General features: G+C 40.8%; 2 protein-coding genes across 4 annotated transcripts in view; both read left to right on the top strand.

Annotated features, from left to right (window-relative positions):
* LOC109566912 (ATP-binding cassette sub-family C member 4-like) overlaps positions 1 to 15,784 on the top strand; it is a 727,713-nt gene that overhangs the window by 194,831 nt on the left and 517,098 nt on the right. The gene's annotated exons all lie outside the window — the stretch shown is intronic.
* LOC139186279 (ATP-binding cassette sub-family C member 4-like) overlaps positions 2,896 to 15,784 on the top strand; it is a 39,551-nt gene continuing 26,662 nt past the window's right edge. The window contains 7 exon segments of the mRNA XM_070800559.1: positions 2,896 to 2,910; positions 4,554 to 4,778; positions 8,885 to 8,974; positions 10,266 to 10,429; positions 11,569 to 11,698; positions 12,605 to 12,850; positions 15,154 to 15,255. Of these exon segments, the coding sequence (XP_070656660.1) occupies positions 2,896 to 2,910; positions 4,554 to 4,778; positions 8,885 to 8,974; positions 10,266 to 10,429; positions 11,569 to 11,698; positions 12,605 to 12,850; positions 15,154 to 15,255 (972 nt within the window).

Genomic DNA, 15,784 nt, shown 5'->3' with positions numbered 1-15,784 from the left:
TTGTTGCTGTTCATATTGTTCTTAGACAGGCATATCACACAGGGAATGTGTTTTCAATTTTTTTTTAAACCACTTTTAACAGTTCTTTATTGTATAACTGCCAGAGAAGGCAATGGCACCCCACTCCAGTACTCTTGCCTGGAAAATCCCATGGACAGAGGAGCCTGATGGGTTGCAGTCCATGGGGTCACTAAGAGTCAGACGTGACTGAGCAACTTCACTTTCACTTTTCACTTTTTTACTTTCATGCATTGGAGAAGGAAATGACGACCCACTCCAGTGTTCTTGCCTGAAGATTGCCAGGGACGTAGGAGCCTGGTGGGCTGCCATCTCTGGGGTCACACAGAGTCGGACACGACTGAAGTGACTTAGCAGCAGCAGCAGCATTGTATAACTGCCAACCTACTGGATGGATATAGTTTTTGTTTTATTTTACTCTGAAATTTTATGAATTGATTTTGAAAACTTCATTGTTTTATAATTCTGTATAATGTTTTCACAATTCCAAAGTCAAATCAACAGAAGAGGCTATTTTTAAAGAAGACTGGTATCCTTGTTCCATTCTAATTCTTCTCCCTCATTAGATATAACATTACAAATTTGATTCATATTTTAATTTTGTAAATACTGTATTTTACAAACATTTATTTTTTGCCCGTGTTTCGAATGAAAGGTCTGAATTTCATATTTGGAGTCTCAAGAATTTGGGTTCATAAGGAATTTTCTTAGAAGTATGATATGTAACACGGAACTCAGCATAAAACCTTCTGTGGTACTTGTAAGTCCTTCAAAGCAGGTTCATGGCTCCTCGAGGCCCAGATGCCATGATGATGCAGGATAATAGCAGATATTTCCATGGGATTAGATTCTACATCCAGAATCTTCCAGGCAGAGGGAACTTCAGGGTCCATCCTTAATCAGTTGACCTAACCCAGTTTCTGGAGGCTTGGCTTTAGGCCTCAGAGTGCTCTTAACCCCTCCTAGGTGATGCTAAGGTACAGTCAGGATGAAGACCAGTGTGTCAGGAGGAGTAAAGTTATATTTAGCATCCTAATGTTATTATTTTCCCAGATTCACTGATTTTCCTCCTTAGCTCTGGATCTGTCTCAGCTCTGCTGTTTGTCACCTGTTCTCCCTCTGAAGGTAAATTGCCCCTTCATTTTTCCCACAAGCTCATTTTTCCTGCTTATATATTTCACTCAAGCATTTTTTCTTTGTCTGATATAGCTTGTTTCTGTTTTCTGTGTTTTTTAATTTTTCTTGTGAAGCAGAATTGGTGGAGTTGGGTAAGAAACCTTTTAAGTATGTGTGGAAATGTAATGGAGAAACTATAATGAGTAGGGAAATTTTAGCACTTAATCCTGTGAGAAGTTCCCCTAAGAAGCAGGAAATGGGGCCCAAAGTCAAGTGCTTTCAGGAGGCTGAATACCAAGGATTCTACCAAGAAATGTCTGCCCCAGAGACTCTCAGATTCTTGTAGAACCTTTATCAAATGTTGTATTACAATAGACTCTTTTAAAAAATCTTTCATGATTTCATAGTTGTGACGAATTCCTATGAAGATGTAATAACTCTATTCTGAATTGGTTTGTGGAAAGAATATTCACAAATCAAACTTAGACTGATGTTAAAGATGAAGAGTTTGAGGGAACAACTTTTGATCTTGTGCCTGCTTATCCAGAACGTTTTAATTTGGTTAGTTTCAAGTTTGATAGGGAATATTTTCTCAGCTGTTTTATTCCTCACTAGTTGAGGATTAGTATCCAGAATAGACAGAAGAGTAGAAGCTATAGGCCATGGACTGGCATTACTCCTTAGTGAGGCTGTTTGCTCACCTGGGTTATTAAAGACTGTCTCTCAGCAGATAAACCCAGACACTTAGCCGGTAATGACCTGCCTTTATTTTGCACTCTTTTTTGCTGAATTTCTTGCATTTATTAGTATTCTTTTAGATGGGTGATATTACTCCTTACTCCTCCTGTAATTGAAATGATATTAGGATCAAATAGATGAGTAACAGACAGCTGAGTAACACCCAACAAAGGTCCATCTAGTCAAAGCTGTGGTTGTCCAGTAGTTATGTATGGATGTGAGAGTTGGACTATAAAGAAAGCTGAGCACTGAAGAATTGATGCTTTTGAACTGTGGTGTTGGAGAAGACTTTTGAGAGTCCCTTGGACTGCAAGGAGATCCAACCAGTCTATCCTAAAGGAAATCCATCCTGAATATTCATTGGAAGGACTGATGCTGAAGCTGAAACTCCAATATTTTGGCCACCTGTTACGAAGAACTGACTCATTTGAAAAGACCCTGATGCTGAGAAAGATTGAAGGCAGGAGGAGAAGGGGATGACAGAGGATGAGATAGGTGGATGACATCACTGACATCAGTTTGAGCAGGCTCAAGGATTGGTGATAGAAAGAGAAGCCTGGCAAGCTGTAGTCCATGGGGTCACAAAGAGTTGGACATGACTGAGAGACTGAACTGAACAGACAGCAGTGATTTCCAAAGAGAATCACAGTTTTAGGGCATTTTGGGATGGCAGGTGTTACCACTGGGCTTCTGGTGGAGAGCCACAGGTTTGTAGCCTGCAGCACTGGGCTTCCCTTGATCGTATCTGGGCTGGGACTGCCATGTGTAGTTTGACTTTTTGCTTCTCTGTATAAGTCTCCAGACTTATATCTCAGTAAACTGTATCAACAGTGTGTTTTACAATCTATGAGGGGCTCTTCTTAAGCTCTTAGTGCCTCCAGGGGTGAATGATGAGGCTTCCTAGAAATGTAACATTGAGCCTTTGTGTTCTTGAGAACTGGTCATCTTCCTCTGATATGGTCATCTTACTCATAATTCTTCCAATAAACAGTCTTCTCTTCTCTGGAGTAGATGAAAGCTCCTATGACCTTGTGGGAGGTAAGGCAGGTGTTAAGGCCTGTGAACATGTGTGTGTAGAACAAGACAGACGTTTAGGACTTCAGTGTCACATCCTTTTGAGAGATGGGGTCAGCTTTCTGTAAATAATTTGATCAGGCACTAGTTAGTTGAGCAGAAAATGCTTTTTAGTTATGCTTTGTGATTTGAGTTTGGGATTCTTCTCCTTCTCTTCCTCTTGTGGGTTCCTCAACATTTTACAGACAGAAGAGAGCCATCAAAAACAAACCTGTCAGAGGACTTCCCTGGTTGTCCAGTGGTTAAGAGTCTGCCTTCCAATGCAGGGGTCACGGGTTTGATCCCTGGTCACAGAACTAAAATATCACATGCCTCAGGGCAATTATGCTGGCGCTTTCCAACTAGAGAGGCCTGCACACTGCAGTGAAGACCCAATGCAGCAAAAAAAGAAAAAAAAAATAGGTTTGTGTTGGAGATTTCTTGGTGGATGATGTTTTACTGTCGAGTAGACCAGTTAAAGTTGATAGAGATCAAATCTAGACATTAATTGAGATTGATTGAGAACAATCAATGTTATATCCTGTGGGAGATAGCCAACATACTCAAAATATCCAAAAAAAAAAAAAAACCCTTGAAAGTCATTTCGCCATCTTGGTTACATTAATCACTTTGATTCTTGGTTTCCACCTAAGTTAAGCGAGGGAAAAAATGAAAAATCTTCTTGACCGTTATTTCTGCATGCAATTCTCTACTGAAATGTAACTATTTAAAAAAAATGCTCCTTTTTAAAAACAAATTGTAATGGGCAATGAAAAGTAGATACTGTACACTAATGTGGAGTGAAATATATCACTGGGTAAGTGAAATGAACCACCACCAACCACACCAAAGTACAGTTTTCATCAAGAGAAGGTGGTGTGTATATGGTGGGACTGGAAGGGAGTCGTGTATTATGACCTCCTTCCAGAAAACCAAACAGTTAATTCCAATGAATACTTCTCCCAGTTAGGCCAACTTAAAGCAGCACTTGATGAAATGTGTTGGAATTATTCAACAGAAAATGAATCATCTTCCATCAGGATAATGTAAGACCGCATGTTTCTTTGATGACCAGGCAAAAACTGTTACAGCTTGGCTTGGAAGTTCTGACTCAACTGCCATCTTCACCAGACACTGCTCCTTCAGGTTTCTGTTTATTTTGTTTTTTACAAAATTCTCTTAATGGACAAAGATTTAATTCTCAGGAAGACTGTAAAAGGCACCTGAAATCGTTCTTTGCTCAAAAAGATATAAAGTTTTGGGAAGATGGAATTATCAGGTTTCCTGAAAAATGGCAGGAGATAGTGGAACAGAATTTTGAATACGTTGTTCAACAAAGTTCTTGGTGAAAATGAAAAATGTGTCTTTTACTTAAAAACTGAAAGAACTTTTTGGGCAACCCAATACTAAGGCTTTATTGTCTTTGAATGTAAGATTTTGACTTATGTTAAAACTGTTGTCTGCTTGTCTTACTGGAGAGACTAGATCTGTGTATTTTTCTTTTAGGTTAGCCATGAATGTAGCATTTTGTCAAGATGGCTTTTTAACATGCTAATAATAAACGTAAAGCTTGTGTTAAGAAAAACTGGCATGACTTGTATTTCTAATTAAGGTTTTTTTTCTTTCAGGAAGGCACCAAAGTAGTTCTGCCCATATTTTGGGGCAAAATTATTAGTTATGTCGAAAACTATGATCCCGACAATTCTGCCGCTTTGCACGAAGCCTACGGCTACGCGGCAGCGCTGAGCGCCTGCGTGCTCGTGTGGGCCGTTCTGCACCACTTGTGCTTCTACCACATGCAGCGCGTGGGGATGAGGCTGAGAGTAGCCGTGTGCCACATGATCTACCGCAAGGTGAGTGTCGCTCGGTACCACGGTGTGTTCCTCTCCTGAAGCATCAGGAACATTTAGTTCTCTGTAAATTAAACATCTTGTAACTGGGATCATTTACACCTTCCTAGAGAAGCTTGCTATTTGCATCAGGCCAATTTTGTTGTTGTCATTTAAGTAAAATTTACCAGTAAATAATGAAAAGTTTTGTATTGAGATCGGGTCAGAGCTGCCTTTGGTAAATTTTATCCACAGGTTTTTATGTAATATCCACGCAGCTTGTAATGGAATCTAATTAAAAAATAAGTATAAAAAGTGTCAAATTGGTTTTCAGTGTTTTCATGCCTTAATCTTGTAGCTGTATTTGTGGCAATTTGTTGTTCATTAAGACCATCTTTTACATCAACTTTGTATTTAAAAGTAAACTTCATTGATCGGATTTATGAAATTAAATCTAGGAGCACAAAATGTATTTGAGAAAGGGAATGATTATATGTTTAAAGGACCCATCTAGACATATTGAATGTAATTGTGTGAACTAAAGAAAAATATAAATGGAATCCATGCCAAACATAGATTCTCTCGCTATATTCTATAGCTATGATTTTTTTATAATGGTATTAAAGAATAGAGCTGAATGTTGGGATGAAACTTGAAATCTTATGCAGCTTTTAGTAATTTTGGTGGGAATTTGTTGCTATTCATTCAAGTTATTTTCTTAATTCAATATTTCCTTTTTCTTTAGTATGCATTTTAGCACTTTTAATAAGACCTGACTTGGTGTGTTCAGTGATTTTGTGTTGAGAATTGCCATGGAATTATTCTATAGTTTAACCTAGTCTTAAGTAGTTTAAAAGAATTAAGGATTTTAGCTGCTTTCACAAGGGAATTGCCACAGTGTTAAGAACTGAAGGGCTCTATATAAACTTGACCCTGCATATCTCTTTGCCTTGGGCTGTTCGTTTTTTTCTAGGAAAAAAATTTTATTTAGCTGTATTTTATTCTTGAAATTTGCTGAGAGAATAGATTTTAAGTGTTCTCACCACACACACAGAAGAATAACTATGTGCGATGATGGGTTCGTTCATTTGTTTTCCTACTATAACCATTTCCCAATGTTTATTTACATCAAAACATCAAATTGCACATAGTAAATATATTTAATTTTATTACAAATGAGTAAAATCCTCAATGAAAGCTAAAACCAGGCGATTTAAATGAAAAATATTGATTCTTTTCCTATTTGTTACTTATCTAGAGCTCCTATTTCTTGGAAATACATTACTGGGGAAAATGTAGAATGTCTTCTCCCATCTTTGCTTGAGCAGACTCTTGTTAAATCTCAGGACTGTGTGGACTCAGAGGCCTGGCATCTCACTGTCTGTGTTTGGCACATGAGCCCAGTTTCTCCTTGGGTAACATATATTCCAGTTAAGGGTCTTCATTGTCAGCCTTCATCATTTTTGTTATTCTCTTGCACCTTCTGCCATTTAGTAGACAAATACTCAGATGTCCCCACAAATTAGCTAGATGTTCATCTTTCCAGATCATACTTAGCTCCCATAAGTATGCAGGAAATTTCACCAGAACTGCAGTGTAAAAACCTTAAGTTAGATTTGAGATGATGGTTTAGTCAAACAAAGCTCTTTCTTTGCTGCACAAGTGAGCCACTGTCCTGGTTTTTTCCCTCTTCCCGCTAACACTTTGGAATGTCTCCTTTGGGGAATCTGATCTGACCTTGTATGTTGCTTATGGAAATGTAAACATCTCCCAAAGTGTTCATTTACTGGCTTAATTAGCCTAAAACAATTGTTTCTTTACAAAGTCAGAAACTGTATACATAACCTGAAATTCCAGAAACATGGGAATTTCCTCGTGCACAGCCTTACATGTAGATTTCTACTGACATGCAAAAATAAGACACTTCTTGCAGGTCACAGCTGGACCAATTCCTTAGGGTAAACCTGATGCTGCCGAGCGGCTCTGAAAGGCCCCTGTGAATGTCTGTGGTTCATGCAGAGGTCCTGTCTCCTGATGCCTGGTCCTGAGGAGAAATCAGGTCGGGTGTTGGAAATGGAATGGCCGCTAAGCTCAAAGTCATAGTTTGTAATTTTGAACAGGTATCATGTATACTGGAGAAGGAAATGGCAACCCACTCTAGTATTCTTGTTTGAGGAATTTCATGGACAGAGGAGCCTGGAGGGCTACAATCCATAGGGTCACAAAGAATCAAACGTGACTGAGCGACTAGTACACACATCATATATAAGATGACTTGTCATTTATTTACCTTTCTGCAGCTTTGATAAAATTGCTTTTGGCTTTGGTTCATTCATTTAAAAAAATTGTGGTAAAATATACACAACATAAAATTTACCATTTTAACTGTTTTTAAGTGCACTGTTTGGTGACATTAAGTACATTCACATTCTTGTGCAGCCATCACCACTCTGCACCTCCAGAATTTTTTCTCCTTCCCATACTGAACCTCTGCACTCATTAAACCCTAACTCCCCAGTCCCCTCCTCTTAGTCATTATCCTTCTACTGCTTCTTTCTATGAATTTTACTCCTCTAGGTCCCTCATATAAGTGAAATCATACAATGTTTGTCATTTTGTTTATGCCATGTAAGTACACTGTCTTTAAGATTCATCTGTCTTGGAACAAATGTCAGAATTTAAGTCCTTTTTAAAGATTGAATCATATTCTTTTACATGTATATACAACATTGTATGTATCCATTCATCTGTTAGTGGACATTTGAGTTGTTTCTACCTTTTGACTATTGTACATAGTGCTGCTATGAACATGGTGCACAAATAATCAGTTCAAGTTTATGCTTTAATTTGAGTACATTCTCAGAAGTGAAATTGCTTTACTATATGTTAATTTCATGTTTGGTCTTTTGAGGAACTGCCATAGTCTCTTCCATTGTGGCTATATCAATTTTAACTTGAGGACTAAATGGAACATTTTTATGAACCATGACATTTTGTTTGGATCGATGGCTACAGCTGGTGGTCTGTTGAAACAGCTCAAGGTGGTCTGTTCCAATTTCTCAGATCTCTAGGGAATTTTTCAGTGCCTTTTATCAAATGAAGGAATTATACAGCATAGGCTGTGCTTTTTGTCAAGTCAGCAGACTGGCGTTAAGAACACAGGTTCCTCACAGGATTAGTGTTTTGAATATTATACTGGTTAGTTTTAGAATGAGGAAATTAAGACCAAAGTGTTTAAATGATGTCACACCTCGTATTAATCTCTTTCCTTGAGGCAGGCTCTCCACTCTCATCTTGTTGTTGTTGTTCAGGCACTCAGTCCTGTCCAGCTCTTTGTGACCCCGTGGACTGCAGCACACCACCCTTCCCTGTCCTTCAGTGTCTCCTGGAGTTTGCTCAAACTCATGTCCATTGAGTCAGGGATGCCATTCAACCATCTCATCCTCTGTTGTTCCCTCTTCTTCCTGCCCTCAATCTTTCCCAGCATCAGGGTCTTTTCCAGTTTGTCAACTCTTGGCATCAGTTGGCCAAAGTATTGGAGCTCCAGCTTCAGTATCTGTCCTTCCAGTGAATATTCAGGGTTGATTTTCTTTAGGATTGAGTGGTTGAATCTCCTAGCTATCCAAGGGACTCTCAAGAGTCTTCTCCAACACCACATTTCAAAAGCATTAATTCTTCGGTGCTCAGCCTTCTTTATGGTCCAACTGTCACATCTGTACAGGCCACTGAAAAGACCATAGCTTTGACTATATGGACCATTGTTGGCATAGTGATGTCTCCGCTTTTTAATATGCTGTCTAGTTTTTGGCTCAAAATTGCTTTGGTTGACCCCTAAGTCTATATCTATATTTCTTTATCCTTCAGGCAGGTCCAGGTTCACTGAGAAACAGGGTAGAGGGTTTTGCTTCTGTCTCCTGCTCCTCCCTTTGCTGTCCTTGTGGGCAGGGCTGGCGCCACATTGAATCATCAAAGGATGAACAAGGGTCCCTAGAGCCCTGCTTTCAGGCATCATACTGCTCATCCTGACACCACACAAGACCCCATGAAAATACAGTCCATTTTGCTATGTTCTCAGACTGACATGGTATCACTGCAGAAATCCGATTCTCTATATCTTTCTCTCATTTCAGTCACTTCGTCTGAGTAGCTCAGCCATGGGGAAGACCACCACAGGCCAAATAGTCAACCTGCTGTCCAACGATGTGAACAGGTTTGATCAGGTAAGCTGCCTGAGGGATCCTCTTCCATTCCCTATCGTTCTCACTGGATTTAGCTTATTGGGATGCCAGGTGCCAGGGTTTGGTGTCAGCCAGGGTTCGGTTGAAGACATAAAACAAGGGTTCTCTTTATCCAATGCTCATTTTCTGTGTGCAGCTTAGATGTGATAATATGTGTTGTCCTGTAGATGAGGGTTTTATTTTTCTGACATTGTCTGTAACATACCTTAGTAATAGACAGGCAACAGTGTTCTTGCCCAGCTTGGTTAGTGTTCCTAGGGGTCCTCCTGGAGTGGTCCTTCTTGGTACGTGGTGTTGGTGTTGTGGGATTGTCTTCCTCCTCCTCTGGATGATGTAGGCCTGGTGGGAAGGGATTGTTCTTTCTGTGCCCTACACAGTGCCTGCTGCATAGGGAGCCTTTGAGGAATATGCCAAGTGTGTGGTCCCCAGTCAGACACAGCCTCCTCTCTGCTGTCCCATCGTACCCATTTCACACTTACTTTATGAATAAATCATGTTACCCAGAGTGTTGTAGCTGTTGGTCAGATCTGTATAGACCACTTCTCTTTCCTGGATGATCCTGACCTTTAAGTCTGGGGGCTTCCCTTGTGGCTCAGGTGGTAAAGAGTCTGCCTGCAATGCAGGAGGCCTGGTTTCTATCTCTGGGTCAGGAGATTCCCTGGTGAAGGAAATGGCAATCCACTCTAGCATTCTTGCCTGGGAAAATCCCATGGACAGAGAAGCTTGGTGGGCTACAATCCATGGAGTTGCAAATTGGGCATGACTAAGAGACTAACACTTTCACTTCTCCTTCAATTATTTATTCATTAAACATGATGTAAGGCCTCTACTTAATTTGAAGGTGAATAAGCCTTAATTTCTGCACTGGAAAGGCCACAGCCTGTCTGGAAGGTAAATGCACAAGTAGATATTGGAGAGTGTGGTAGGTACCATGATATAGGCTCTTCTATGGAGATGGGGGCTGAATTTTGGGACAGAGAGAGTTTGGGGAAGCCCTGAGCTCATCTGTGTTGTGGACAAAATCAACATCTTCCTTCAGTGCTACTGGTCGGGTTCTCCCTGGCACGTCCCTGAGGCTGGCCCTGTGCTGCCCCAGAACAGCATCATCTGGGGTGGACACTTGGGTTTCTGCTTCATCATGAGGTATAAAACTCACTGATATCATTTCTGTTTAGATTCCTGCCTGTTTCTTTAGAACAGATTGTTCTACACTTTGTCCTTACTGGTTTTGATTTTATACAGTTCTAAGAAGGCTTTGTGTTTCTCTTTTAAGGTTACAATGTTCTTGCACTATCTGTGGGTGGGGCCACTGCAGGCTATCGCAGTGACTGCCCTGCTCTGGATGGAAAGAGGAATATCTTGTCTTGCTGGGATGGCGGTTCTCATTATTCTTCTGCTTTTGCAAAGCTGTGTTGGAAATTCGTCCTCATCACTCAGGTAAGAGAAACACTGGTTTAAAAACTAGGTGATATGTGCTTGGTAACATTCACCATTTGCTCCATACTTCTCTTCAAAAACAAAACCAATGCCTTTTCTAGTCTCTTCTTTATGTGGATTGTAGGGCCTTCAGGCTTCGTCAGTGGAGGCTCCAGCCCTAAGCTGAAGGCTTATTGTGAAGAGGGAAAGGTGACGGTGCTCACTGGCTCCTTCCAGCACCATACCTGTATAAGTAGAGTGTCCTTGAGCAGAAGTTACCTATATTGAAGTTATTTAATTATTATTAAATAGTAACAATCCTATATGCTCAAGTTTAGCTGCATGTATTTTTGTTATGCAATTTTCAGGTATCTATGTTCATGTCTTGGTTTTAATTCAGTGTTTCCATTAACTTATATGTGCCTCAAGGACAAGGTCAATCTTAGTTAACTTTGTCTTTATACAGCCACGCAGTCCCAGCAGCATATGTGATAGAACAGTGGCTGGTGATGAAGGGCCTAATGGTGATGAGATAGACCTGAAGCAGGTCCCAGCGGGTTGAAGGTGGGTCATTGTCCAGGTTGTCAGGTGATGGAGGTATTGTGCTGTTTGAAGGTTTTTTTTCTTCTTTTTTTTTTTTTTGGTGACTTTACATGTGATATTTTTGTCTATTTTAAATTTCCTTTCCTATCTTGCTGTGGAGAGATGTTTCTTACCCTTCGAGGCCCTGTTGCAGTGCTGCCAGGTCTCGGAAGCTCTTGCTCTCCTTTCCCAGTGGAATTAACAGCCCGATCTTTTCTGCTCACCGGCACTTCATTCCTATTTTATCACCACACAGACACTGTCTTCCCCTTAGATTCAGTGTCTTTTTGCTTTCCCTGCCCAACTGCGACCTTAGGTGGAGAGTTCGTACCTGACTTACTTCAGGTCTTCCTCAGCCAGTACTGTGAGTTCTCCAAGTTACTCCTTGAATTGGACTGAATGGTTGACTTCCTAGAAGTCTTTTTCTCCATTTGCACTTTGAGAAGGACCTGCCTGTGATGTCAGCACAGAAGAGCTGTAGGGTATCATGGATCCCTGGTCCCTCCCTGTGCCCCCTGCTGCTGCTGAGGAAAGTTGGGCTGTGGTCACTATGGCTCATCTCACGTCTGTCCCCCCAGTAGTAAGACTGCAGCTCTCACAGACGACAGGATCAGGACCATGAGCGAAGTCATAACTGGCATCAGAACAGTAAAAATGAATGCTTGGGAAAAGTCATTTATAGACCTTATTACCAGACTGAGAAGGTAAGTTTTTGTATGTATCACACCATATTTTTTACTTTCCCCCCTGCTTTTACAGACTGAAATTAAAAGTCTTACCACTTTTCACATGAAGATGAGCTTAAATACTATGAATCCACACCTCACATGTGGCAGGTGGGTTAAGTGAAAGAGGGGAGATGTCATTTTAATCTGCTGTTCCATTTACGATCTTCTTAAAGGCAAAATTATATATGCTTCTGAAGTCAAACAGTCAATAAACACATGAAAAAAGTGTTCAACATCACTCTTTATTAGAGAATGCAAATCAAAACTACAATGAAGTATCACCTCACACTGGTAGGAGTGGCCATCAGAAACATCTACAAACAATACCCTTTTGCTCTGTGGTGGGAGTGCAAATTGGCACAGCTATTATGGACAACAGGATGGGGATTCCTTAGAAAACTAGGAATAAGGCTACATATGACCCAGCCACCCCACTACTGGGCATATGCCCTGAAAAAACCAGAATTCAAAAAGACACATGTACCTCAGTGCTCACTGCAGCACTATTTACAATAGCCAGGACATGTGCTTCCAGAGGGGCCATGGTGCCTGTCTCTGTCTGATGTCTTGGTGTCTCACAATTTTGGGGTGTCTTATTCTCTTCCCCCACAAGTTCATGAGCTCCTGGAGGGGATGGACTGTGTCTTTCTGTCATCAGTGGGGAGCCCCACCCAGGACTTGTGGTTATGAATGCTTGTTGAATGAATGTTCAAACCCAGTCTGATTGACCCACAGTGTTTAAAAGGGTGACAGGAAGCCTCTGCTTAGTTGGAAGAGTGAAGCAGTGATGAAGTGTGTGGTCCTGGTGTCGGGATGGAGCCCTGGAGGTGGACTTGGATATCGATGCTTCTTTTAAAACCTATTCCGTTCTCTCTTTTCCAAGAAGGAAATTTCCACGATTCTGAAAAGTTCCTACCTTCGGGGCATGAATTTGGCATCATTTTTCGCTGTGAGCAAAATCATGATTTTTGTCACCTTCATCACCAATGAGCTCCTTGACAACCTGATCACAGCCAGCCAAGTGTTTGTGGTGGTGATGCTGTTTGAGGCTCTGCGGTTCTCGAGCACCCTCTACTTCCCCATGGCTGTTGAGAAGGTGTCAGAGGCCGTTGTCAGCATCCGAAGAATCAAGGTTTGGGGACAAATAACTTTTTAAAGTTATAGGCAGATTTTACCTAAAATAGCTCCTTTATGTGGTCTCACTGTGTGCCAGTTAGGTGATAGTTAACTCTCCCAGTGCCAAAGCTGGCAGACTTCCCAGAATGTTGTAGGTACTCTCTTCTTTTATTACATAGAGTGTGTTACAGATATCCTAAGACCGGTTCTCATGTAGGGCCAGTAGTATATATAGATAGCAGTGGCACAGGGCTCTTGTGTAGTGATGCCTGCAGAGTGACTAAAATGTCTAAAAGCAGGAGAAGCAAGCAGATTGCATCTCCTGTGCTGACTCCGATGACTAGGCAGTGACTGCACAGTCCTGGGGTACAGAGTTCCTCTCTGGGCTGGGAGGGGAGGAACTTGCTGAGAGCTCCATGCTGCTTGGACAGGAAGAGTGGCCTCAGATTCACTTAATTCTCTGTGTTCAAAAATGAGTTCTTTCCTCCACAAATGTTTTGCTTGTTGGTGTCTGAACCTGCCTTTTGTTTCTGCCTTTTCATCCCTGCACCCTTTTAATTACTGCTTAATCCTCTCTCTAACTGCCCTCTGCTTTTCAAATTTGTAATTCCCACCATTATGTGAACTAAGAACTTCTACATGCATGAAATGGATTTAGAAAGGCATAGGAACCAGAGATCAAATTGCTGACATCCATTGGATCATAGGAAAAGCAAGATAATTCCAGAAAAGCATCTACTTCTCCTTCATTGAATACACTAAAGTCTTTGACTGTGTGGATCACAATGAACTGTGGAAAATTCTGAACAAGATGGGAATACCAGACCATCTTACCTGTCTCCTGAGAAAACTGTATTCAGGTCAAGAAACAACAGTTAGAACTGTTGCTGGAACAGGAATGGAACAAAGACTGGTTTCAAATTGGTAAAGGAGTATGTTAAGGCTGTATATTGTCATCTTCTCTCAAGGCTCAGTCAATAAAGAATCTGCCTGCAATGCAGGAAGCCAGGGTTTGATCTCTGTATTGGGAAGATCCCCTGGAGAAGGGCCTGACAACCCACTCCAGTGTTCTTGCCTGGAGAATTGCCATGGACAGAGGAGCCTGGAGGGCTACAATCCATGGGGTCCCTAAGAGTCGGACATGACCGAAGCAACTAACCACAGCACAGCACACCAAGGCTGTTTATTGTCACCTTGCTTATTTAACTTATATTCAGAGTATATCATGTGAAATGCCAGGCTGGATGACGCTCAAGCTGGAATCAAGATTGCCAGGAGAAATATCAATAACTTCAGATATGCAGATGACACCACTTTAATGGCAGAAAGTGAAGACAACTAAAAACCTCTTGATGAAAGTGAAAGAGGAGAGTGAAAAAGTTGGCTTAAAGCTCAACATTCAGAAAACTAAAATCATGACATCTGGTCCCATCACTTCATTGCAACATATGGGAAAACAATGGAAGCAGTGACAGATTTTATTTCCTTGGGCTCCAAAATCACTGTAGATGGTGACTGCAGCCATGAAATTAAAAGACACTTGCTCCTTGGAAGAAAAGCTGTGACAAACCTAGACAGCATTATTAAAAACCAGAGACATTACTTTGCTGACAAAAGTCCGTATAGTCAAAGCTATAATTTTTTCAATAGTAATGGACAGATGTGAGAGTTAGACCATAAAGAAGACTGAGTGCCAAATAATTGATGCTTTGGAATTGTGGTACTGGAGAAGACTCTTGAGAGTCCCTTGGGCTGCAAAGATTTCAAACCAGTCAACCCTAAAGGAAATCAAATCCCAAGTACTCAGTGGAAGGACTGATGCTGAAGCTCCAATACTTGGCCACCTAATGCTTAGAGCCAACTCACTGGAAAAGACCCTGATGCTTTTTGAAGATTGAAGGCAGGAGGAGGCAGCAACAGAGGATGAGATGGTTAGATAGCGTCACTGACTCAATCAGCATGAATTTGAGCAAACTCTTGGAGATAGTAAAGGACAGGGGAGCCTGGCGTGCTGCAGTCCATGGGGCTGCAAAGAGTTAGACACTACTTGATGACTGAACTGCAACAAATGCAGTATATTATATGATTTTATTAATATATACCATGAGGTGTAATAACAGTAAATATTATTCCATATGTTATTTAGTATGTTCTGATGTGAACTAATACTTTAAGTACAGTTGGTAAAACATTATTTAGATTGTACAAAGGATTGTACAATAGATTATTGCAAATCCCAGGAAAGCAGTTGTTTTTATTTGTGCTTTCTTCCACAGTTTAACAATCTGTTTTTTTGTTTGTTTGTTTTGTTTTCTGTAGAATTTTCTATTACTTGATGAGATACCAGAGCTCCATCCTCAGCAGCCATCAGATGGTGAAAGGATGGTGGACATGCAAGATTTCACTGCTTTTTGGGATGAAGTAACAAGTCCTCTATTCCAGGATTCTGACTTCTAACAGACAACTGTGACATGGATTTACTGGAGAATTTTTAGATTTTATGCGTGGTGTAAACTGTGACTTGCTCATTTACTGAAAGTATGTTTTAAAAATTCTCAAAATTGGGACTAAAGTTGTATCTAATGGAGATTAAGTATAAAATCAACCTAATACCTTTGACTTATTGCTTGCTCTCTATCTCATTTTCAAGAGCGCTTTCAAAGTATTAGCACCTTTTGAACTTAAAGTACATACATTTGTAATGTTCACATTTATAGGAATGGACAGAAAATGCTGCAGTGTGGAATGGGTTAATTGCACAACTGGTTGTTTAAGAGGCTTTGGGGAGTTAGTGTACAAATTTGCCTTGATTATCAGATCACATTATTATACATAGAGTGAAGCTGTGATCTGGATTTTGGCTGGAGTAGGGTGGGGGCTCCCCCATCCTGAGCTTCTGGATGATTCTGTACACTTTGTTGGCAGCCAGGGGCAGGAGGAGACAGCAGGT

The sequence above is a fragment of the Bos indicus genome, chromosome 12 (genome assembly GCF_029378745.1).
Source record: "Bos indicus isolate NIAB-ARS_2022 breed Sahiwal x Tharparkar chromosome 12, NIAB-ARS_B.indTharparkar_mat_pri_1.0, whole genome shotgun sequence".
Lineage (NCBI taxonomy): Eukaryota > Metazoa > Chordata > Mammalia > Artiodactyla > Bovidae > Bos > Bos indicus.
Note: the sequence above shows the minus strand (reverse complement) of the source record. Positions and strands in the feature narration are given on the sequence as shown.